This window comes from Barbus barbus, assembly GCF_936440315.1.
Source record: "Barbus barbus genome assembly, chromosome: 22".
NCBI classification, from domain to species: Eukaryota; Metazoa; Chordata; class Actinopteri; order Cypriniformes; family Cyprinidae; genus Barbus; species Barbus barbus.
Window position 1 is genome coordinate 24,221,426 of NC_136750.1, and position 26,093 is coordinate 24,247,518.

Genomic DNA, 26,093 nt, shown 5'->3' on the forward strand with positions numbered 1-26,093 from the left:
AACAAGTCGAAAAACAATACTCCACGCATTGTATTGCAAGTCTAATATATCCTATCAGACTTGGTATCATGGGTAATCTTTAAAGAAATGTCTTTTACAGTGTAAAAAGCATGTTTCAATTGGCATTTGACATGCTGAGCTAATGCATTTAGTTCAAGGGCTAAATCAGGAAATACAAGCGCTGTGCAGAATTAAATGGAAACTATCCGCTGTTGGAGAGAGTCAGACCACTCTTAGTGGCCACTGACGGAGCCAATGAAAACATGTATCTCTGTCTCAGCTTGACTGTGAGACCACTGCTGTGGAAACCTGAGGAAACACAATAGTTCTCTGAAATTCATTATACTGTGATCTGTCACCATGGAATGGTGTGAAGTGCTCTGTGTTATACAAAGGGATTTCAGTCAGCTCTTACAGTACTTGCCGCAAACACAAAACATTATCACTGAGAATTAGAACTGTACTTAAAGGGATAGGTCACCCAAAAAAAATGAAAATTCTGTCATTTATTCACCTTCATGCAATTCCAAACCCGACTTTCTTTTTTTCTGCAGAATACATATCAGAATGCATATCAGACTCAAGGAGAAGAAAAAAAAAACACTTCGGTTTTATGCATAGGCCCAAACTGAGAACAAAATATGCAATTTGGTGCAGTTGCTGATATTTATATGGCCATTACATTCTGATGGATTGTGATGCAAATGAACGAGATCTTTACTTACATAAAATGCATATAAATATCAGTTATCATTCTATATCTTCCAATAAATGCTTACATTCTTAAATGTTAAAGTCTTAAATGCTTAGCTTTATGATCAAAGCTCTGTAATTCTTTTATAAAAGCAAAACATAAAATACAATGCAATACAATGATGAACTAATAAACTTTCCTCAAAAGCCAGATGAGTCATTTGATGCTGACATATTATGATATTTCTAAAAAAATATGTATGAATAATCAAGAAAACCTAAGTTGCTTCAGTCCACATGTACCAATTATGCTACAAGGCCTTTTATTTGCTAAAAACATATAAACTACCAATCAGATTACAGAAAGCATGAAGAAGATTTGATCATGTTTTATAATTTTGGAAATATGAATATGATACAGTAGGCTTTACAGGGTTAAGATGCATGCTCACTGGCTTATGCTAAGATTGTCATTGCTATGTAAATACAATCTGACAAAAACTCTCTGTAACAAGTGATCTGAAACAAAAGCTGAATCTAAATTTAAGCTTGATAATGGAAAATGGGGTTGATGTTGTCACTTTCAGTTCCCATCATATCTTGTAAATTGTCTATGCTCATTAAATGGATTCTCCTGGGCAAGCATGAATTTACAGTGTGCCTTCAGCTCTGAGAGAGCTCACGGTGAAGGTAGCGGTTCCTCTGCTAGGAATTCTTTATCTTAATGGATGCTCGGAACTAGCAGCAAACAAACTGCTAGGACTGGATTTGCATAACTGGGTCATTAACTGTCAGCTGTTGTTCTCTCTTTGGGGAATAACTGTCAGTAGGCGGGTGAGCCTTCCTTTGCTGCCTTGCAAAAAGTGTGGGAAAGATAACTTAATTCACAGAGAGGAAATAACACTTCTTTCTATTTCTGTTGTAAATGATAAAGCATTAGGGGAGACTGGGGCTTGTTGTCACATGGAGAAGATGTCATATATAACAAGATTTCTATGACTCTATAACAAGGTATAACTTAACTCAGCAACTATAAGGTTATTTAGTCTTAAAGGGATAGTTCATCCCACTGTTATTCTAGTTAACTTAACAGGGAAGAATCTAAATAAACATGAACTGATTTTTTTATTTATATATATATATATATATATATATATATATATATATATATATATATATAAAAATCTAGGAAAGCTTAAGGACCAGATGGTATTTCACCTGGCTGTCTAAAAGTCTGTGCTGACCAACTGATTCCCATCTTTACACAGATCTTCAACAGATCTCTGGAGCTGTGCGAAGTTCCCTGCTGCTTCAAATGCTCCATCATCATTCCCGTCCCCAAAAAGCCCAAAATCACTGGCCTTAACGACTACAGACCTGTCGCTCTCTCGTCTGTGGTCATGTAGTCATTTGAGCGACTGGTCCTGGCCGACCTGAAGGACATCACTGGACCCTTGCTGATTCAGTTTGCCTACAGAGCAAACAGGTCTGTGGATGACGTTGTCAATATGGGACTGCATTACCCCTCAACCCCTCACACCCAGCTCACTCTCTCTTTGAACTGTTGCCCTCTGGGCGGCGCTACAGATCACTGAGCACCAAAACAGCCAGACACAAGAATAGTTTCCCCCCCCAGGCCATATCCCACCTGAACAACACATAACACACCCCAGTACTGTACCTGTAAATAACTCATCAAACCTTCATCCGTACATAAGACATATGCACATTCACAGTTCTGTCTATGGACATTTTTTTATTTTCTGTATATTTTTATTTCTGGTGTTATTTATAATTGTCTATTCTCTTCATTACTAGTGTACCTTAATTATGTTGTCTGCACTATGTTTGTACTTCTGTACTGGAAGCTCCTAACACCAAGACAAATTCCTTGTATATATATATATATATATATATATATATATATATATATAATTACAAAATTACAAATTTCTATTTAATGGAAATCAAATTGCTAAAACTTTAACCAACATTAAAATGAAGATGAATAATACACAAATAAATACTAGTTTAAAATCTGAATAAAAACTACTAGTACTGTGGAAACAGAATAAAGTCAAACAGGTTGGAAAAACATGAGACTTTGTAGACATGAACCAGGGTCCTAAATTGCCAACTTAACCTAACAGCTTTATTTTCAGTGGAGTAAAAAGCGTATCCAGTTACCCCTTTTTTTTTTTTTTAAATAATAACTTTTTATTACAGCTTTATGGATGTATTCAGGATACACAATGACTACAAATTAAACATAAGGTCAAATTTTTATTCAGGGAATTCAGAAGATTTCCTGTGTACACTCATAAGCAATATTCTAACTTAATTGCACTGAACCAAAAAGCTTTGATACTGTAGTCTTTGACCTGAATTACCTCAACAATTTGCCTGCCCTCTGATGCTTTTCATTCCAGCAAAAGCTGTTCCGCTAAACATTGACACACTGTAATAAATCAGAGTGATTTTGTTGTCAAAACTGATGGCGAACTGGAAAGTAGTCAAGTCCCGCTATCAAGATTTTTCAGAATCATCCCATTAAGATCCATTTATGCAACAGTTTCCTTAATTTTAGAAAGGATCACAGACCTTTAGAGACTGATGCAGATGAAATTACATATGTTGCTCCAGCACATCTGAAACTCACACGCATATTCAGTGATGATGATGTCACTCAGGCCAGGTGCAATTATTAGGCATCAGAACAGTTCAAAAGACCTAAAACCAAAGATGACAGACAAATAGGAACATAAAAATCATTTTCATTTGAGCACAAGGTTAAATACTGTTCTTGTAAATAGTTGTCAATGGAATTGTGACAGACATCAGTTTGCCAGTATAATGTGCCAATCTAATGTAAACATAAGGCAGTATAATGTACTTTATTACATACTTTATGGTAGTGATAAGGGATAGTCAACGTGAACTTTACAAAAATTTTGAGATGTAATTTTTGAGCATAACAGAATTCTGTATAGACAAATAGACTATGTAAAACTTTTATAATGAATAATATGGCATTTTCACCTACTCTGCACAGTTAATATCTTGGATTCAAGTGCTTAATGCCATCTATGACTAAAGCCACTTGGAATGGTTGGACATATCCGTGTGGAAACACACTTAAAGGTCTTGGTTTTGCTGATATTTCACTGGTATTTAACCACCCATGTACAGACTGACATTAGCTAAACCTTTCTTACAAAACACTTGGAGTATGATTAATTTCACATCATTTCCTATGTTATGAAATGTGCCAGTATAGTAGTGACTGACATGAAGACAATGACAAATGTAGTTTCTTCAATCACTCTCTCCCATGTAATTTAACCATCTGTATTTATAAATCATCTGTACTTATAGATATAAAAATGCATGTAGAAATAGATGTACATAGAGTGGAGTCCAAAAGTCTGAGACCACCAGTATTATATAAAAATGCTTCTGTATTGCTTTTTTTATAATATAATATAATATAGAATTCCATGATATATTACATTATATTATATTATACTATACATAATTCCATTAATTATGTTTCTGTTAAGTTTAGTTAGCTAAAACATTGCTTATTTTTTCATTCCTTACATAATTAGCATCCTTGTTAAATATTAGTTTGACAGATGGAAGTTTGGTATGAACAAGATTTAAAGTGGCTTGTTGTTTTGAATTTGTGTGTCAGCATGCAGTGCCAATTTCAGATTTAATACTCTGCGTGATGATTGGTCAGTGTCCTCTGGGAGATTTCACTGCGGTTTGTGTCAGTTACCTCACCGCTGTACATCAGGGCCAGCAGCCACATCCATAAAGCTTTTATATATCCAAAAATCTGCCAGACAACTCACATGCATATTCAGTGATGATGAGTCACAGATTTGTATACAACATTTCTGTAGGCATACAGTTTCAAAATAATCAGAGGCATTTATGATATTAGTAAAACATATGATCTAATTTTCATGTGCTTGATGCATGTTTTGGTCATTCAACTGTTTCAATGCTGAGGCAGATCTCGTGGAGAATTAATCTAATGCAGTTTTCATGAAGGTAAAAATAAAATATTGATAAATCTTCAGTTTAATGTCATGCTCCACTGTATATGCAATAAATATGCATATGCAAAATTAAAAGTAAATAAAGGTTGTGTAAAATAAAATAAAATTTTGCAATTGTCTTGATCCCATTCAACCTTTCTCCTCTTCAATTTAATGTCATGCTCCACTGTACATGCACTAAAACGTACAGTAACTATCAAAATAAATAAAAAAGTTGTGTAAAATAAAATAAATAAAATATTTTTAATTGTCATGATCCCATTTCCTCTTTCTTCTCTTTAATTTAATGTCATGCTTTACTGTATGCACTGATAAAACGTATGAATACCAGCCTCTCCATGGAAACAATGACTCATTTATTTTTAGCTTTGAGCTGTTTTTCTTTTATATTCTTTTATGCAACTCCTCTGGGTTACACACAGCGCACCTCTCAGCATTCTCCACCTTCAGGCTGTATCCTCAGACAAATGGCTTTGCAAAGCGAATAACAATTACTTTAATTTGAAATAAATAATTTAACAACCTATTAGAATACTGATATATGCACTGACATTACAAATAAAATAATAATGAAATCTAAATCTGAAACATAATCAGTGCATGAAAGACATCATTAGGCTTGTAGTACAAGTTAGCAGATTTTCTTCAGATGTTCGGCTCAACCATCCTCTCAGAGATTGTAAGTAAATATTTACTGACAGTTCAGCAGTAAATAAGATTCAGTATATTCAGGATATTTTTTTAATTTCCGAAGACATGAGACTTTGATGGTAAACATTCAAATAAACTTCAAACCCATGCAGTAACTGCTTAAGAGACTCTTGATATTTATGCATTATCAAATATGAGCCAAAAATTCAAACTATGCAGAATTTATGAATGAAATCGTGGGCTGTTGTTTTTAGCAAGTGGTGCCCACATGTTTCAGTCATTGTCAGTACTAATGTGCCTTCCATGTGTGAAACAAGTCTTTGGCCTAATGAGGCTTTATGGTACACAGATGTGTGTTTGGAGGGTCATTTGCTGTGGTTGTAGTATTAACTCAAGTGATTTAAGTAACTGACCTCTCAATCATTTACAATTCTGTGACTTCCGAGAAATGAGGACTCTGTATAATAAAAGGGAAACTTTAGTTCCAGTTGTAAACACACATGCACAGACTATGATATGGATATTTCAGAGGGCATATCACAATCACAATAAAGGAAAAACAAACAAACAAACAAAACAAAAAACAGATAATAAAAAAAAATATTAAGTTTTCATGATACATTTTCATGTCATTTGCAATTACAAGCTACAAAACTCTGTTACATTAATTACATTACATTTAAATTTAGCACTCTTTTATCCAAAGCAATAGAAGCAATCAAAACGAACAAAAGAGCAATAATATGTAAGTGCTGTGAAAATTATCGGGTTAATTACATTAACATTAAGTTAATTACATTTAATCTGTTGCTAATTACATTAAATACATTTAAATGTATAATGCAATACATTAAACTACCCTAAAAACTCAAATCATTTAGACTTCAGTACATCTGTTCTATGAAAATATGATTTCTATGAATGTATTTATTTAATTATTTGTTTGTTTATTTTAGGACATACATTTAAAAATGTCTTGCTGGTGTAACTGGTGTACATTTGTCACCTGTTCTATAAATAACACAAAATAATCGTAATAACTGAAATATTATTTCTTTAAAGATAATCAACGAAGCAAATTTGTTTTACAAAATTTGAAAAATGGTGTAGTGTAGCCAGCTTACATGACACCATTTTTGTTATGTGTCAAGAGAACTATAAAACACAGACCCCATTAGATCCCTCATGACTGTTTTTTTTTTTTTTACACAATTTGATTCACTATATTGCCATTGATTTACTTCTGCAGCTAATCTTTTATGAGTGTGTGTGGATGTGTTTCACCTGGTTCTTGTGAAGTCTTTGTACTCAGCCGCCTTACTGAGCCCTCAGAAGGATGTAGAGAGTCTTTGATGTAGATCAAACCAGCCTGTATGATTTTATGTTCCCACACCACTTCTTTCAGGTGTCAGATCTGTTACATGACAATCATATTTCAAGTAAATGATTAGCCTACAAACAGAAACATCAAGGCTAATGAAGCACAGCACTTATTATTATTCAGCCCAAACGAGCATATTCTTTGCACTTTGAAGAACGACAACAAATAATTTGAAGAAAAACACTTTATAAAGTAAAAAAACTCCAAAATAAGAGTACCACATTGCACTCACCTCATAGAGCTGTTCTAGCAAATCCACATGCCTTAGCTTCTGTAATGTAATGCATTCAAGAGCAGATTCAGACTGTTGACAAGGAACGTTGAAGGAGCCATCACAGAAATATACTGCCTTTATTAACACATGGCTGAGTGCTTCTGATGTTCAGCCATCGCAGGTGAAAAAAAGACTCCTGCTGTGCAAGCAAAACACAAGTTAAGTTTATACCTTCAAAACCTGTGTGGAATTTATATGCACTGTAATTCAATTGCAGACATAAAACATAGAACATGTTTTCGCAGATATTATTCTTCAGATGTCTTGTCTGTTATGAATTTCACTACAGCTGCGTAGAAGTGGAATATTTCAGCATGTATAACTCAAGTCGGAGAATGTATTATTTGAGAAGACTGGTAAACAGATGACGCCAGTGCAGCATACTGACTAAATTCTGAGATATCATTGACAGTGAATTACCACTGCATTTTGTCGTAAATTAATAAGTGTTAATGTTTATAATATCTGTGAATTCCATTATTCACATAGAACTGAAATTAAAATATACAGTATATCATGTTGCTACATTGCTGTTTCGTTGTGAAATATAAATTTTGGAAAACTTCTGCAGATATCTGGCTTAGTTTCGACATGAAGAAACAAACCATATAGTGTTGCGGCTTGAACAGTAGGTCAGATGTTTGACAACTGCTATTAGTGGTCGGTCATATTTTATTTTTTTCTGTGGGAGCCAAGCATTAGCAGGCACAAATGTGTGACTGTATTCTGGAAATAAGCCTAAAAAATGCAACCCACGCCTGCCTGCATTAATAAAGCATTTTATAAAGAAAGAAGTTGCTTATAATAAGTGGGTAACAGCAATTATTTCTTTCCTCCCGTCACCTATTTATAATTATTTTGAGTGGCAAGCCACTTTCAGGCTTGTTCTGTCAGATCAAGCGGTTTGATCGTCTCGAAAGATTTGGCAACCTCTTGAGTGGAGCAGGAGGAACAATCTTTGGTGGGCCTTTTTAATGACATTGAAAGCCTGTTTAAGCATACAGCTGATATATGTGCCAAACATTTGATTGATGGGTGTAAAATTAGGGAATTTATGTTCTGCTCGAGGTCAATACTGTTCTTCAGGTTGTTTTTTAGTCACCATAAGGCTGCTTTGGTATCTGCTAATGGTATGGGATCTTATTGTTATTGCATATGAGTCAAATAATAGTTCGATATAAAATTATAATGAAGGTATGTGGTCTGCTGGTCTCTGAGACAATTTTGAGTTTGGTTTGTATGATTTATAGTTAAATAGGCTCCTAATACCCAACAGAATTTCCCAATCTAATAAAGAAAAATGGCTGGTTTTACATTGACAATTTAATGGTTAGCTAAGTAGGCCACCAAATTTAAACTATGCGATTTAATAAAGGAAATGAATCCAGATATTATTTTTACGAACACAATGCTCATAGATACTCAGATAGCTTCCATCATGAAATGATTAAATTAATAATTTAATATTTGTTTACAGCCACATACAGCATTCAAAATTTGATATTTGGTGAATAAGTAAAAGAGACATTCTGAAGAGGGATAAAAAACAGTAACATGAACGTCATCTTAGATTTAACAACAGTACAGTGTCAGTTATGGTAGGGATATTTGACTGAACAACAATATTTGACTTAATATTTCATTATACAAAAAAAGTAAATGATTTTTAAATTGGTCTGTTTATCCTAAATCAACTTTTAGACTTTTATCAACTTTTATCAACTTTTATCAAATCTAAAGCAAAATTTGGTAGTTCTATGTGTTGTTTCAGGGTTGGCATCCTCTGAGGTCCTCTGAGGGGTTGGCATCATCTCTTCTCATGTGTTCGGTCATCTCAGATTTTTTAAGGGTTGGATCCAGACTGAAGCTTATGTAATGCCTAGTTACCCCATGGCAGCAACAAAGAAACAAATAGAGACATAATTAGCATGGCTGCTGTTCCAACCAAGCAAAAATGATTGTTCAACCCAAGCTAAAGAATAATGTGATTCAAAAATGATTCAAACCACAAACAGTACATAATAAAGAAAAGTGTTTGATTATTCCCAGTTTGCTTGTGTGCAATCCTAGCATTTTGTTTTGCTAAAACACAACTTGTGCTGAAAAAATATAGTTAGTTACTCCCCAACGGTGATAATATATTGGTTTTAATAAATATGCACTGCTCTTTGTGTATACATTTGGATCATTGTTTAAATGTTCATCCAAAAAGATGTCACATGAGTGTTGAACACCAACTGTTGCTTCACATCTGAAGAAGTGCTGCACTTCTTCACTGCTCCAAATGTTTAGAGAGCCGAACCTTTGGCACATTAATCAAATGCTAATGGTACTTAAAGTCTATTGTGTTTGAGACAAATGGCAAAATAGCTTCTAGGTGAAAGATTATTCAAGTTTATGTCCAAACAATACATTTAAGAATCCAAATCGGGGGGAAAAAAGGTCCAAATAAAGCAGACATTCATGTCAATTTGAAGACACTTTAGCAGGGTTAAGAATGTCAACAACTTAGGTGGTTTCTTCCCTTGCATTTTTAAAATCCATTCAAATCTTTGGGAAAATATTCACTTTCATATCAGTCAGAAATCACTCTAAACCACTAACCTTCTAAAACTTTTTGGTAGTCTTCCAAACCGCAAGTCTGAGCACCTTCCATCGGGATTCGTATCATAACTGTCAAAAACTTCAAAAACACACTGGCCTCCTCTCTCTGCAACCCATTTGTAAATAGGGTCCCTAACCCTAGAAAAGTATCAAATTACCGGAGAGAGCCTGCCAGGATGAGAACTACACAGGTCAGCTACTGCAGAGGACCTGTGTGCGCTGAGCAAAGCCAACATTGTCAAAACAAGGTAAGACAAACCTCTCCAAGATAGGTTGTGTCGCGCCTATGCATCCACCCACCGGTGTCCCATTTCTAACGTTTGAATTTTTGTCCCCTATGAGCGTCCAAACCTATTAGCAACATTTTGCACTCCCTTTCGTCACCTCACCGCAGCGCCACAGATTCTGTGGGACCTACAGACGGTGCACACAGCCTGCCAGTGCTCCAGTTTTGCATGATGGATGAATCCGGTGACTGGTTGGGACAGATCGTCTGCTGTAATGGCTCCCTAAGGACCCCAATCAGCAACGACTGGAGCTCATTGGATAAATAATGAGCCACAGGGCCCTGCTAGACCCACTCTGGGGGTCCGACAAGGTACCAGCAGCACCTTGTGGTACAGAGTCAGCAGTCTGTTTTCAGCAAGATGATATTCAAAGCATTCAGAGAGGGAAAGTAAGTTATATATACTCCAAACATATGCTCTGTTCTGGAAATAGAGGCCTACCTGTCATTCCGTACACACTCGGCAGGTAGCAAAATCCATCCTGAAGGGTAATGTAAGGTGTGCTGGCTTCACTTCAAACATCACGTTGAAATTCTGATGGTTTGTGTGGCTCCAAAAGCCTCTGAAGGCTCCACTGAGACGTTTTTGTAAGGTAAGAAATCAGTTCTGTGCCATGAGGCATTGAGTGTTACGCTGACATGTTCCTTCAGTCTAAAAAACACAGGTGTTAGAAGCTAAAAGTTGGCATGAAATGGAAATTCATCCTATCTATTATCTAAAGGCCCGTTCACCCCAAAGACGATAAGTATAAAGATAACGATAAAGATATAGTTCTAAAAATCTTTCTCCCTATTAAAAAATAGCAGAGTTCACACCACAGCTATAACGATAAAGGCACCGAGAAACTATATCGTTGGAATCACTTTCAGAACATTTTTTTCCAGCTGATGAACGATAAAAACATTCACACCCAATCAGAATCCATATTGCTATAACGAGCTCGAGAATTTAAAGCGGCAGACGAGCGTGCGCTTAGAATAACAGATATCGTTCGCTGTTGTGGGCGCTAATATCGTTATATTTATAGTTATCTTTCTTGGTGTGAACGGTGCTTAAGGCTACGTCTACTGTACATTAATCTGGAATTATATGCGAAAACAGCGTTTTCAAATGGACTTCTTCAAAAAGCTTGACCAAAAAAAAAAGGCCAAATCATAGACAAAAATATGTGATTTCATTTTTATCCAGATTAATGTGGATGTAGCCTCAACGAATCTGAATTTGGTTCATCCATACATGTTTAATTTGAAAAATATATTTTTTGGACTTTTTTTTTAAACAAAACATCATAACTCAATCTTCTGGTATATAGTCCCATTTAAATCACGCCCCTTTCTAACAACCGACCAATTGCAAACTTGTGTTAAGATCTGCCTCCATCCAATCAACAACCAATGACTTCAAGTCCCCACCCTAAAGATTTTCTTTTTCGATAATCTATTTACGTCACGATAAGGAAGATCTGTTGATACATCTTTTACAACACATTTTTGGACGGTAGCTGTGTTTTGGAACATTGTAGCTGGTCATTCTCTGGTGCAAACTGTTTATTTGACTAGCCAACTTGCATGTTCCCAAAACCAGTCGAACCACCTGAAGCTGGTCTACCAGCTACCACATTTCAAAACACAGTTACCATCTCAAGCTGGATTTTCCAGCAGGGTAACTAATTTTAAATGGAGTGACGATGGCAGAAGGATGAATTTCACATTTACATTTGGTGTAAGCACATTTCTTGTGGCCATTCAGGAAATGAGTCTGATTCCTATACAGTACATCTTGGCAAAAGATTCAATTATTACATTTAACAGATGGTTGGGAATGAAAGGAACCAACCAAAGCGGCTGATGATGCCAGCATCCACATGCCAGTATTCCTCTGAGCAACCATCATGAAATGGAGCATGAAAACCAACAATATTTAGAGGAAAAAAAGCAATTCTAAGCATATTCGGTTGGTGACTGACAAAATGGAGCTAAATGCTAAGTGTTGAAACGCTAATGCTCCTTTTTTCATTAAAAAGTTGTTGCAGAGCTTCTTTTCTAAAATCTTTGTAAAAATTATTTTATTGTTATTTGTTTATCTATCAATATTAATTCATATGTGTTTATTATTATTATTATTATGTTATTTTAATTTTTTATTATTATTTTTTTATTTTTTAAGTCTACCAAGGGGTGGGATGGGCTTTACATTTGTACAGCTGATTTTTGTTTTGTACTACTGTTCCACAAAATAAAACTCAATAAACAGTAAAAAAGCTGTTGCAGAGCATAATGCATGACAAAATTCTTAGCTGTGCTGTCTTGTTAAAAAAAGATCTTGCAATAATCCATCTTTTTTCAAGGGTTGCTAATAGTCTTTCTGTCTGAGACGTTAAACATCACAGCACAAGAAAAATGACTCTTCCTACTATCATTATTTTGAGTAAGCCTACATTTTACCATTAACACAAGTGCATTTCATATTCACCATTTTTCATTTCATAAATGAACTCAAATTCAAACCCTATAAAGAATGTTTTGTTTCCTAACAAGCCTAGCGCCCAGAGCTACTCACTGAGAAAATGGATAATAGTGCTTTACAGTGTGATCACATAAACAGTGATTACTCCTCGATGAAGCTTTGACCAGGAAAAAAAAAAAAAAAGAAAATCCATTCACATGCATGTCAAGTCAGATGATAAATAATGCTTTACTGCAAGATATTATAGCTCTCAGAATGGGTGTACATTTAAAGTAGGAACATTATGTAGAAATATGTGACGAGAAAGTCCTTTCTTGTCAAAAGTGGGACATTTAAAGGTCAGGAGAATCATGATAGAAATGAGAAGCCGTATTATGATGCACAGGGGATTCATATACCTTCTTGACACCTACATTTTAATATTTTATAGCAACATAATGAATCATTGTTATGGGAGATATGACTACATACAGTAGTAATCTAGTTTATGCACTGTAACCTGTTTTACAGTAATTTATAAATACTTTATTCACTGTGTACAGTAACTCTAAATATTGCAGATTTACAAACTAATTGTTAGTTTGATGAGGGAGACCATATATTATATTTTTATATATGTACCTAATCAGTCAAGCTGCAGCCCCATAGGTATAAATTACATTTTAAAATCTAGAAAAATAGAAAACAATTATTTTCAATTGCAACAATATTTCACAAAAGTCCTGTTTTTACTGCATTTTTGATCAAATATATATGCAGCTTTGGTGAGGGACCTCTTAAATTTGTACTATTACACATCACTAATTCCTATTCAGAAATTTTTACAAATGTGTAATATGTGAAACATGGATATTAATGTAAAATATTACCACAATAAAAAATATATTACTCTGTTTCGCAAGACATCGATCTCGTGTTTTTCCTTATTCTAATTTCTATATATAACTTGTTTCTGAATAAATCTAACCTTGAAAACAGATGCTACAGCTCTCTACCTTATTTTTATCCAATTTACTGTCAACCTCATTATATTGTGCACCGAGTTTGGATTGAAAGGCTAATAAGCAGCGTGTGTCTGGGGACAAATCCATCTCAGCAGTGTCCCTGGACTACGTCCAATTTTTCTTTGAATTGATCTCCACCTGTCTTGTTGAGATATCTGCATCCGTTTGTGGGCCCGTAACCAATTAAACCCAAAAACATGCACAGCATACCCACCTGCCCACACAAACACTGCGCTGAACAGATGCAAAGCATCCCAGCTGTGAGACCCAGAGATAACATGACACAGAAAGAGTGTGAGGCTGCAAACAGCAATTTAGTTTGACAAGGTTGTCATTCCTCCTTTTTTGTCCTTGCCCACTATGTCAACTGATTATAACTTATTAAATAAGAGTCTCCAGTTTTGGCTGGGTGGCTGTTTCCTAATTTAGATGGACGCTATGGGATGACAGTGGTCTGGGTTATATCGCTCACTCCTCATTTCACACCCAGTGTGATTACACCGTCCAACACCATTCAGGCTGACTGCCAGTGTGGGGCATTAAGATGTGACATATAGCCATTCCACCCTTGGGATATTCAGTTTGTTACCTTAATAGGGTGCTAGACAAGCCTTACTGACAGCTGAGACATGCTCTACAGCAGTATCTCTCAGAATCACCTGTGCGGTACAACTTAGTCAAGTCTTGGCCATCATAACCATCACATCACATCTCAAGAGTGTGTTAAGGTTTAGAAATCAAAGCAGAAGTTAAAGGGATAGTTGACCCCAAAATTAAAAAGGTGATCATTTGCTCTTTATAATCTTTATATCTTTCCAAACCTGTAACCATTTTGTCCATACAATGAAAGTCAATGAGCTCAAACATTTGACAATTGGGTTTGGACCCAAACATTCCTCAAAATATCTTTTCATTTGCTTTCCATCAAAGAAATCAACTAGATTTAAAATGACATGAGAATGAATAAATGAAACAACACTCTTAAAAATAAAGGTGCTTCAAAGGTTCTTCACAACAATACCAAAGAAGAACCATTTTTGGTTCCACAAAGAATCATTCAGTCAAAGGTTCTTTAAAGAAGCATCTCGTTCTTACCTTTTTATAATCTGAAGAACCTTCTTTCGCCACAAAGAACCGTTTGTGGAACAGAAAGGTTCTTCAGACGTTAAAGGTTCTTTATAGAACCATTTAGACAAAAAAGGTTCTTCTTTCTATGGCATTATAAAGCACCTTTATTTTTAAGAGTGAATGTTTAATTTTTAGGCAAACTATCCCTTTAAAGCAAAGTCATAACACAATAGACTCTGAGGGGGACCTTCATAGATATATATACATAGATGCCTCATCAGGGGCTGTTTTTATGGGACGTTATACTTAAGCTATCCACCATATTGGAAAGGTCAAAACAGGTCCATAGCATGTATGAATATCTGCATCTGGAAGAGACTTCAACTGATGATTTTGCTATATTAACACAATATAACAAGAAGACAAGGGCTTTAGCTAGCAAGATACCATCGTTTAACAGCCTGCAATGACGAGTTAATACAAAAAACACACACATAAAAACCAACACACTGTCACCTGTGGAAGGTTATCCCATTTCTTTCAGAATTCTTCAACCAGATGCTGCACAATGTTGTGACATTTTGGAAAACTCACTGATATTTCTCAAAGAAATGGGATGACCTTTCACAGGTGACAGTGTTTTAGTTTGTGCTAAAGCCTTTGTCTTGTTGTATTTTGGTAGTTTAGTGTGAGTGACGAAACTTTGACTGTTCCAAGATGGCGAACGTGTCGAATGTGGTATCTACAGTATTTAAACATATCTATGGGGAGCCTCCAAAAATTACAAATGCTTTGCTGTAAACCAATCGTGAATTTCAGCACAGCGCTTCAGTTTTTAACGGTGAAAGAGTGCAAGGTCAAATTTACGATATGTTAAACAACCAACTGTAATATCCAATGATGCATACTACTCAAAATTTCTGTGCTTTGAATTGAAAATACAGATTGTTATTTATGTAATTTATGTAATTAAGGATTATTGGGTGCATATTATTTACAAACAGTTAATTGATTACTTTTTATTCTTGTTATTTTACTGTTCTTCTTTCTTTTTATTTATTCTCCTAAATCAATTTAAACCATTTATTTATTCAATTTCTTTAAATGAATATAATTACCTTTGGGGTCTGTTCTTTAATTACATCCTTGCCTTTAAGAGAGGTTTCAAATGATATTTTGTGCACTTTGGAAGGTCATACAGCCCCAAACATTTCCAATTCTTTACAAAAAATATTACAACACCTGAATCAATATTCTATTGGCCACCAAACTTGGACATTTTTGCCAAACTGTATTTAATATGTGGAGATTAAGCTTGTATTCTTTTCGAAATACTTGTGTGGATCAAGTTTATTATTAATACTGGTGCACAGGAGAAAACATTATCATACAGTCGAATCAGATTAGCATTATTGTGCTGTTGCTTGCTCAAATGTTGCATCATATATTCAGTTGGGGAGGAAAATTACATGCGCATCAAGACGTCAACATGATGAATTGCAGGCCACTCGAGCTGCTTATGTGTCTTCCATGTTAAACATGTGGTCATCTTTACACTTATGAGCTGCAAAAATAAATTAAAAAGACAAGCTGCTTTGAAATAATTTATATTTATAAAGCGCTATAAAAATGTAATAAACCAACAGAAAACATGCAATATTTGCTGTGCTTAGCCTTAGATTTGAGTCTGTGTCTGGATGACTGGTTTCCATGGAGCTAAATTACACTGTCATCTCAGTAAGTATGATTGATTCCTCTGGCAAAATGAACATCCCTGTGATTAGAATTCATAACTGGGGTATTTGGTTTGATAGCTGTAATTTTTTATTTTTGGTACATATAATGTAAACAAGTGCTGGTTTATTTAATGCAGAGGGAAATAGATTGAAAATGTGAATGATACAGACCAAAAATTATTTTGTCTCAAACACAACGCAAAGTTTTTTATTTTTTTCAAGATCACAACTTTGTTTATTTAAAAAAATACTAATTAAATACATATAGAGCAAACTAAACTATTTCATAATTATTCTTTTTATTTAATGTTTTACAATCAATAATAAAATACTATAAATATGGAAATTTAGTGTACACACACACACACACACACAGAGTATATTTGGCCTGCAACATAATATGTAATATGTGATAATATGTGAAGATCTTGAGGAAAAAAACGAAGAATAAGCAATAATAATAGTCATGCTTGCTTCAGCCACTTATCTATGTATGGAACCTGGATGCAATCTAATGCACAATGAATAGCTTTCCTATTTTCTTGTATTATGAGATTGTATGTATACTATCAGTCACACCTTGACTCTTCCAATATACAGCTCCACTACTACATACCTGTCATCTCCAACAGAAAGTGAAGAAAAATCGAATTTCCTTCACGCTTCATGAAAAGCCTGAAGGAGCTGATACCACTTTGTTGAGTTTAGCATTTTGTGCACAATCCCTTTCCTAATACCCCATCTGTCATGCAATAACATCAGCTATTGGGTCCAGAGGCGAAGACTTCCACGTGTCACGCACCGCATTGCCCTCAAAAGATACACGCGGTCTGCCCGAGGCTGCTGAAACCGGCCAGCCAGATCAAAGGCCCAATAGGTTGTCTGCACATTCCTAACAGTATTTGCTTGATAACAGCTGGCAGATTTTCTATATAACAACATAATAAGAAAAAGGTGCTCATAAGGAAACAGTAAGCTCCTCTCCTTTACCAAAGAGTTCTCTTTATGCGAAAGGCAATATTGTAATGATGAAGTGGGTCATGAAAACAAGATACAGATGTTTTGATTTCCTCCATCGCTGGACATGGTGGATCTGAGACTTAATGCCTAATCAAAGAGATCAAAATGTGCACTTATTGATAGAGAGGCAGGAAATCATATCGCGTGTGATGGATGCCTGTGTCGTATGAGATTTTGGGTGAGATTTATCCCAATATTAAGATCTCTGAACCTTGGGTTAAGGCTACGAGCCAGATGAACTGTTGAAACAGGTGAATGCTCACAGTCGCTCTTTTATCGGTGTGGATGGCAAAGGAGGGACAATTATTCGTATTTTAACTGCAATTAGATGAAAATTACAGTTTAAGTTTATATTAAACATAATTAGCTAAATTTTAGTATGCTTTTTTTTTACTCAAAGGAGGACGTATAAGAAGTGTGTCTTATTAAGTATATACATTTTGAACATCTTTGAAATATAGTAAAAGAGAACTGTTGAATGTACTGACAAGCATTTATAATAAACTAAAATATACTTTGTCATTTTGTAACTTGTTTGTCACATATTTTTGCAATTTCGCACGCATATTAGTAAAAAGAGTAAAAGTAACTTCCAAACTTCATTCATTAATATGTAATCAGCCAGTATAGTTTTTTAAAACACATAAATGTGTTCGACTGTGCTCAAGGCTGTCTAGAACATACTTGCAACATTCCCACAGTTTATAAATAGACGAGTAACATATAAATGCATGCTGCAAAACAGCTCCATGCATGCTTTCATGAGGCTTGTTCTGACTGCAAGCAGAAACATTTATATTCATTTGTGTCATGAATATCACACAGACTTCCCTTTAATGAATCTTATTAGTACATTAATTGCAGCTGGATCATGGCTAATTATTACAATGATTAGTTGAGCAGGCACAGCTGCAAAACAAAAGCCTGCAGAGGAATTATGGAAAGTCAAAACTAAATCTGCAAACCCTTTAAGCAGAAAAACATACTAACTACTATTTCTGCAGAGTACATCACGTATACTACACAGTATTTCGTTTTTTCCCCCACGATTTATATTAAATAGCCCACTTGCTGCATTTGACAATGTCTATAAAGTGAAAAATTGGTGTAAAAACAAGTTTCATTCAAATACACAGAAATATTAACATGGAAATATGTAAAATGTGGTAACTTAATAGTGACTTTTGCATAACAGCAGTATTAAAACAGAAATATGTGCCGACTTTACAAAATGTTTTTGATAGTGACTTTTGCATACTAAAATAGCACGCTACACTATTGTCACATAACCATTACAAGAGAATTTAATAATCTCGGATCATTTTTTATCCATGTAAAAATGTGCCAACTTTCCAATAGTGTGACTTTTGCATAGTAATGGTGTTATACATAACGTTTTAAACCATAGCATGCTACAATGTTGTCACATAACCATTACGAGTCAAGTTAAAGAAAAAAGTTATCTGAAAAAGTGTTATTTTGCATTTTTAATCCAAGTTTCTGTAAAGAAATGTGCTAAATTTCCAATAAAATGGTGTTGAAAATTGCAGCTGACATTAATTTGGGTTTATTAGTCACCCTGGACATGGAAGGTCAAGTTCAGTATGTTGCATTGCAGGAAAAAGTACCTATATGCAAAGTTTCTATAAGCAGAATATGTATATGTTGTATGTAGCATGTTTAGTATACTGTACATATATTGCAGAAATATTAGAAGTATGCTATTCTCAACATAGCTTTAATTTTAAGACTACATCCCTCATAAGATATGTTTTAAATGCTTCAGAACACAGAGCGAGACTGCTGAGTAAATGCATTAAATATATATCTTGTATACATCATTGGCTTTCTGGAAAAGTCCTGAAATCCTGGCTGGAAAGAAAAGCCATGTGTAAGAAAACACAGTTGTGCGGTTCAAAGACTGTACTGTTTCAGTTGAAGCACTTTTCACACCAATCTTCTGTCTGACTGTCACTCGCTGAGATACGAGACACCTGTGTTTTGTAAAGGAGATGAGAAACATGTAGCGGACATGCACACAAACGCCTCACACATTTTAAATCAACAAGGCCCCATAGTGTGATCAGACGTGAGAAAGGGCCACGGAGAAGAACATGTGAGATACAACACATGGCTTAGTTTCTTTCCAGGGTGGACGGCTTCTGGCTGTCAACAGGATAGTGTGTGTGGAGGAGGGGCGAAACACACTTCCCAGATGTGAATGTGAATATTTACATCACATAGTTGTGCAGTGAGACCAAAAGAGCACATATGAGCGACACATCTAATAAATTTGCAGGTTAAACTTCTAACTACCTTCACATTTTCAGAAACAAATTGTGAAGGGATCTTTGGTTGCTCAAAGTAAAGAGAAAATTGTAAGTGTGATCACTTTAAGCAGCACAGAATGAGATATTTACATCTGCAGCACAAACAACGTTGAATATGTATAGTTATCTGAACAACACAAATTGTAAAATATGAGCAACAATAACAATGTAACTTGTGCAAACACCACCAATAAAGACCACAACTCTGAATACACTATTGGTTGGTTATGAAGAGAATTACAATTGCATTTCTGGATTTTGTGCATCAAGACACAAACGTGACAGAACAACCTGAAAACTAAATATTGAAAAAGTTATTAATATTTAAGTAAATACACAACCATTCAAAAGTTTTGGCTCAGTATTTTTTTTTTAATGTTTGTGGAAAAATAATTAGAGTTTAAAATATCTATTTTAATATATTTTAAAATGTAATTTATTCCTGTGATGGTAAAGCTGAATTTTCCAAACCAAACCACTGATTTGGTGCTTAGGAACATTTCTTTTTATTATCAGTGTTGACAAAAAGTTGTGCTGATTAATATTTGTGTGTAAATCCTGATACTCATGATTTTCTGATAAAAAGAAAGTAAAAGAAAAGCATTTATCTGAAATATATATATTTATTTGGTAATGTTTTTACTGTCACATTTGATCATTATTACCACTTTTGAAGTATCATTGCTGAATAAAATTATTTTTTTTTACATAATTATGATAAAACTTACTGACCCAAAATATTTGAATGACAGTGCAAGTCTGTAACATGCATTAAATACCATAAACTAAAAACCAACAATATGTTTTACAGCATTTATTAATGTAGGTTAATGTAACTTTGTACATATATTAACAAATTTTTTAACATTTCTAGTTGTTTAATTTAACATTAATGTGTAATGAGCAAACACAAGTTAATAATTAACAAAAATATATTTATAAATGAACACTAACCTAGATTAACTGAGATACTGATGCAGCAGCTAAGAAATGGACCTTTTTTTAAAGTGATGCCAATAATTTCTTAATTTCCTACATAAAACACACACTTCAAGATCGTTTCCATGGAGATCATGAATTCTTGGTTCTATTTTAAAGTATTTATATAACCATAAGATTTGCAGCCGCAAGACTCAATGCTACCTGGTATAGTCTTTGTACAAAGCACCACCGGAGCCCAACATTTAAGTTAAATGACACTAAACGAAAACAAAATGAAAGGGAATGGATCACAGACCTTAGAAATGTTTGCATTTCAATGATACAGAGTCTGGAGAAGAGAGCAGAACACCGGGTACTTTATTATGGAAAAACGTGACATTGGGAAAAGTCTTATCTGGCACATAAGTCAGTCTTTATACAAAAACAGAAGAAAGAAAGGCTACAAATCTTGATAATTTATACAAATGCAACATTGTTCAAAAAAAAAAACTTTTTAAAGTAAACTCTTTCTCTGCTCTGAGAGCACCAACCTCGATATCACCACCTCTCCAAATCCCTGAGGAAAGACTTCAACACTCATGCCTACAGTACGGGTGCAGGTGTCTTAGTCATGTAAGTCTGCATTGTGAGTGTGAGTCGATGTGAAAACTGTCATCTTAACAGACACACTGGGTACAGCTAAGGACAGCACAGTATCGATGCAGTAGCAACTAATACCACTAGAAACTACGCCGATTACTTACACTGTGGAGAACAGACAAGACACAATCACGTTACGACTGAGACCGAAAAAAATTACAAATGGTTTACTATGGTAATGTGCTAACTATGAGGAACTTGCGTCCTTTGACGACATGGGAGTTCTGTTATTCCAATCTTATGCTACTGCAGTGGTGTTTTTGTGCATTAAAGGAATATTTCAGTTTATATTTTACTGAATATTTATTTGTTTTGAAGTTAAAAACATCTTAATGATGGATTTGCTTATTACACACATGCAACTTTTTGCTTCACGAGACATTAAATGATGGACTGTGGATTTCTTGTGGATTACTTGTGATGTTTTTGTCATTCTTCAGTTCATTCTGAAGTGCTGTAATGCTAAATTTCTCCAAATCCATTCTGTTGAAGAAACAAACTACATCTTGGATGGCCTGAGTGAGAGTACATTTTCAGCAAATTTTCATTTAAAGGGACTGTTCATCTAAAATGAAAATGTTTTCATCATTTACTCACTCTCATGTTATCACAAAGTTTTTCTGCAGATAAAAAAAGTCAGCTTTTGTGAGTAAATAATTACAGGATTTTAAATTGGATGAACTATACTTTTAATATACTGCATGATTATGTCAATGTCCAGTACTAGTTTAGAAATGCTCTTTTCTAATCAGTATAACATTAGAAAGATCAGACTATTGACTATTATTTGAATTTTGATTCATTAACTTAAGAGAAGACAATGGAAGTACACTCTAAAAAAATGCTGGGTTAAATGCATCCCAGCGCTGGGTAAAATATGGACAAATCCAGCGATTGGGCTGTTTTCAACCAACAGTTGGGTTAAATGTCTAACCCAACCTTCTGAGCAGTAACCCAACTGCTGGGTCAAAACAAACCAATCGCTGGGTTTGTCCATATTTTACCCAGCATTTTTTAGATACAGAAATGTGAAGAAACAGGTTTGTCTGAGAGACCGTCTAGACAAATGCATCACAAATTCTGTGTTTATTCCCTTGAAAATGCTCCCATTACATGTCTCATTGAAACAATGGATGAATTAGTTCAGCTTAAAAATATATTTAAAGCTGCAGTCCGCAACTTTTGGCACTCTAGCGGTTAATAAACAATTGCGTGCGTCTTGCGAAAAAACATTGTAGCCGGAGTTACTTTTCTCTGTTTATGTCTATGACAAATCACGCAGGTACCGGGGGGTTACTCCGCAGCGGTACCTACCTGAACCAGTCTAAAATAGTCCCAATATAAACACTTATTATAGGTGTACCGTAGTGATTCGGGACAATCCAAAAACAGGGATTGGAAAATGGATTCATGGTGAACTCGCTTATTATATAAATTTAGAACACAAAAAAAGTTACAGACTGCAGCTTTAAAAAAGGGCATCTTGAATCAGAAATATTTCACACACTTTTGACATATAACACAGAGCCAGCTGCTTTTTTTCTCTTTTCCTTTTTTTTCATTAAGACGACACAAAAGGGAATAAGTTAATACTGACTCAACTGTCCGACATGACATTTGCTAGAGCTGTAAAGGGATCGTTCACCCGAAAATTTAAATTCTGTTATTTATTCACCCTCATGTCATTCCAAATACATTTGGTTGCTCATTTCCATACTATTGCAACGAATGGGGGACTGAAATTATGCAAAAGCATAAAATAAGATGTTTATAAGACGAATTTAATCACACAAAGCTAGTACAGCTTCAGAAAATGTGGAATATAGTACATGATAGACAGGTTTATTATAGTTAACTAAAACCTAAACTTAAAATAATAACCACTATGAATTAATTGAAATAAAATAAAACTAACTTTTATGGTGCTTTTCGTCGTTTTTAAAGATAGAAAGCTTCCACTGTAATTGAATTGAAAAGATCCACTATTTTTTCTTAATTTCTCATTTTTTCTTGTGTTCAACAGAAAGGGTTTGAGGGTGAGAAAAAACAGAATTTATTTTTTTGGGGTCCAAATTTTCACTTCATTTTTTTTTAATGTGATAGTGAGAAAGGCTCATATCACAAAAATATCCTTCGTAAAAAAATTGGTGGGATCACCGATTATTCGTACTCACTACATATACAAAGTTGGAAATCAGAAACAAGGATGAACAAAGACAATTATGAAACAAAGTAACTGCAGAATGAACTAAACAATTCTAAACAAGTAATTGTATAATGTTTCTGGCTTACTGTTTTCCGTGTTTGAGCAACAACGTCACACTGTGTAACGTGTCATTTTATATATTAGGTTCCATTTATACACTCAAGAAAAATATTAAACCAACATTACATATAAACAATCCCTTACAAATCTATGGCTGTATATTGTTAGATGAGTGCAACAAGTGGATTTGTTTTTGGTTAGGAGTTACCAGTCAAAGCTTTGCAGTTAAACTACCGGCCTGTTGAACCAATTCAGTCAAAGTACACTGCTAGCAGAACTTATCAATGTCCACAATCTTAATGTTCAGATGTAATAAACACTACCTTTCCAAGTTTGGGATTTATTTTTATTTTTTTACGTCTCCTGTGCTCACAAAGGCTGCATTTATTTGATCAAATAAAAACACAGTAATATTGTGAAATATTATTAAAATGTACAATAAATTAATTCCAATATACATGTATATGTATTTTTAAATGCAATTTATTTCTGTGATGGCAAAGCTGAATTTTCAGCATCATTACTCCAGTCTTCAGTGTCACATGATCCTTCAGAAATCATTCTAAAACGATGATTTGGTGCATTTCTTATTAAAAATCTTGAAAATGGTTATATATATTTTATTTCTATGAAAACAGTGATACATTTTTAATGACCCTTTGATGAATAGAAAGCTCAAAAGAACAGCATTTATTTTTAAAGAAATCTTTTAAGTCTTTACTGTCATTTTCAATCAATGTAATGCACCTTGTTGAATAAAATAATAATAATAATAATAAAAAAAAAACGTATTGACCCCAAACTTTTGAACGGTAGTGTAACTGAATTAACACACTGCTGAATGTGATTTTATAACAAGTGAACATTTTCCATTCCCATTTTATATTACTAATGCAACAAGTAAATAAACCCCACTGGATCCTTCTGTTACAGAACTGATTTTCGCAAAAAGGCAAAGAGAGCTCGCAAGTTCAATTTCTAACATTTCCTTCAGGCTATATAAGCGTATCGAATGTTTCTTTCCTGTTTTTCTGTCATTTTTGGCAAGATTAATCAAATGGATCCAATTTCTTGAACCCAGAAGTTATCGAGTGCCGTGGGCAGGCGTGTCTGGATCGATGGAACGTTGATGGAACGTGAAAATGCATTCGCTAAAAATTCCGCAAACTTCACATATCATCCGTGCTTCTATGTACAGTGTCAGTAAGTCTACAACCTCACAAATCGATCATTTTGACACAATGAATGTTTGTTTTTTACAGTGAGAAACGTTTATGGCGTGTTTGGTCTATTTATCTCATTATTTTGTTGATATTACGATTTTTTTCGCATTTCCATCAGCCATGATGTGCTCATTAAATATTAATGATTCCAAATGAAGAAATGTACTGTACATGCAGAGTATAGCCTCATGGGGATTGTGGCACTCTCATTCCTTCTCAATTTCACATAGCCTCAGGGCAAATATTGCCCTTCAAGACTATTAAGCATCGACTAACTAATTAAAATCTAATTTATCATGAGACTTCAAGTATGTATCTATGGGCCACTTCAAGTTATTAACTCCCGACACGTCTGGGGAGCTCCGCAGTTCTAGATTGTTCCAGAATGTCTTGGTTTTACCAGACGTGGCACCTCTCATATGTTCAAGCGTCCCATGAGGTAACCCAGGACTGAAGCCCTAGGATGTCGATTATCTCATTAGTGAGAGCTCTGAGAGAACATCTCCTTTACAACCTCAGTGAAGGTGTTCCATCAAATATGTCCAAGTCAAGGAGCCATGGTCCTCAAGCCCTGTTTTTCCATAATGTTCCACAGCTTCCGCAGGTTGGACTGAGTGATGGTATCATCCGGCTTCAGCTGCAAGGCTCGCAGATAATTGGCCTCCGCCTCTTGGAGTTTGCCGTTGAGATGGAGAATGGCTCCGAGGTTCATGAGAGCTGCGGGATACTGTGGAAGAAAACACCAAATAGTCACTTTAAGGAAGCAAATAATGTCCTTTGCATGTTTTTTCACTGGCATTTCTGAAATGTTTTCAGGTTCACATGTCCATAAATTTGACCAGAATCTCTGTTATTCTACAGTCTATAACTCTCCTGGACGCACATCATCTGTTTTACTTATGTCAGGGTTACATGAGTAATGTTGAATGCATCAGGCTTCAATGGAAACAATATGTTGACTATGCTGATTCTTCTCACATAAGGAGATTTCAATAGATGTGTAAATCAACCTGAACCTAAACTAAACCCAACATTCCAAGAGTCCCGACATGGACGTACAAAAACATATTTGTTGCAGCACTTGGGGCTAAAATACAGGCTGGCATGACTAAATTTAATATGTCAAAAATATTTAATTGCAAGAAGGTGATATGATTTAAATTAAAAACCATTTTTGGACATGCTTCACTTGCCACCTCTGAAGGGAGAGAGTCGTATATTATCTAACACTCAGGAGAGTAAAACTAATACTAACTGACTTTTTAGGCCAGCTGCCATGGTTTTCCACACGGAAACGTAGAAGGAGACGATCGTTGTAGAATTACACAACGCATAAGTAATATATTAGCACTATTTGACCCAACGCAGAGATGTCAAACCTCAAAACGAGACTGAGGGACAAATGAACTGCAAACTGTGGTATTAACTGCACTCGAGTGACA

At 34.8% G+C, this 26,093-nt stretch overlaps 1 protein-coding gene across 1 annotated transcript in view; it reads right to left on the minus strand.

Annotated features, from left to right (window-relative positions):
• Positions 1-23,264: 23,264 nt before the first annotated feature.
• Positions 23,265-26,093, minus strand: part of LOC306888107 (protein O-mannosyl-transferase TMTC2-like) — a 109,780-nt gene continuing 106,951 nt past the window's right edge. Inside the window, exon 12 of the mRNA XM_079446253.1 lies at positions 23,265-25,378. Within this exon, the coding sequence (XP_079302379.1) occupies positions 25,199-25,378 (180 nt within the window). The 3' untranslated portion in view covers positions 23,265-25,198. The remainder of the gene's footprint in view (positions 25,379-26,093) is intronic.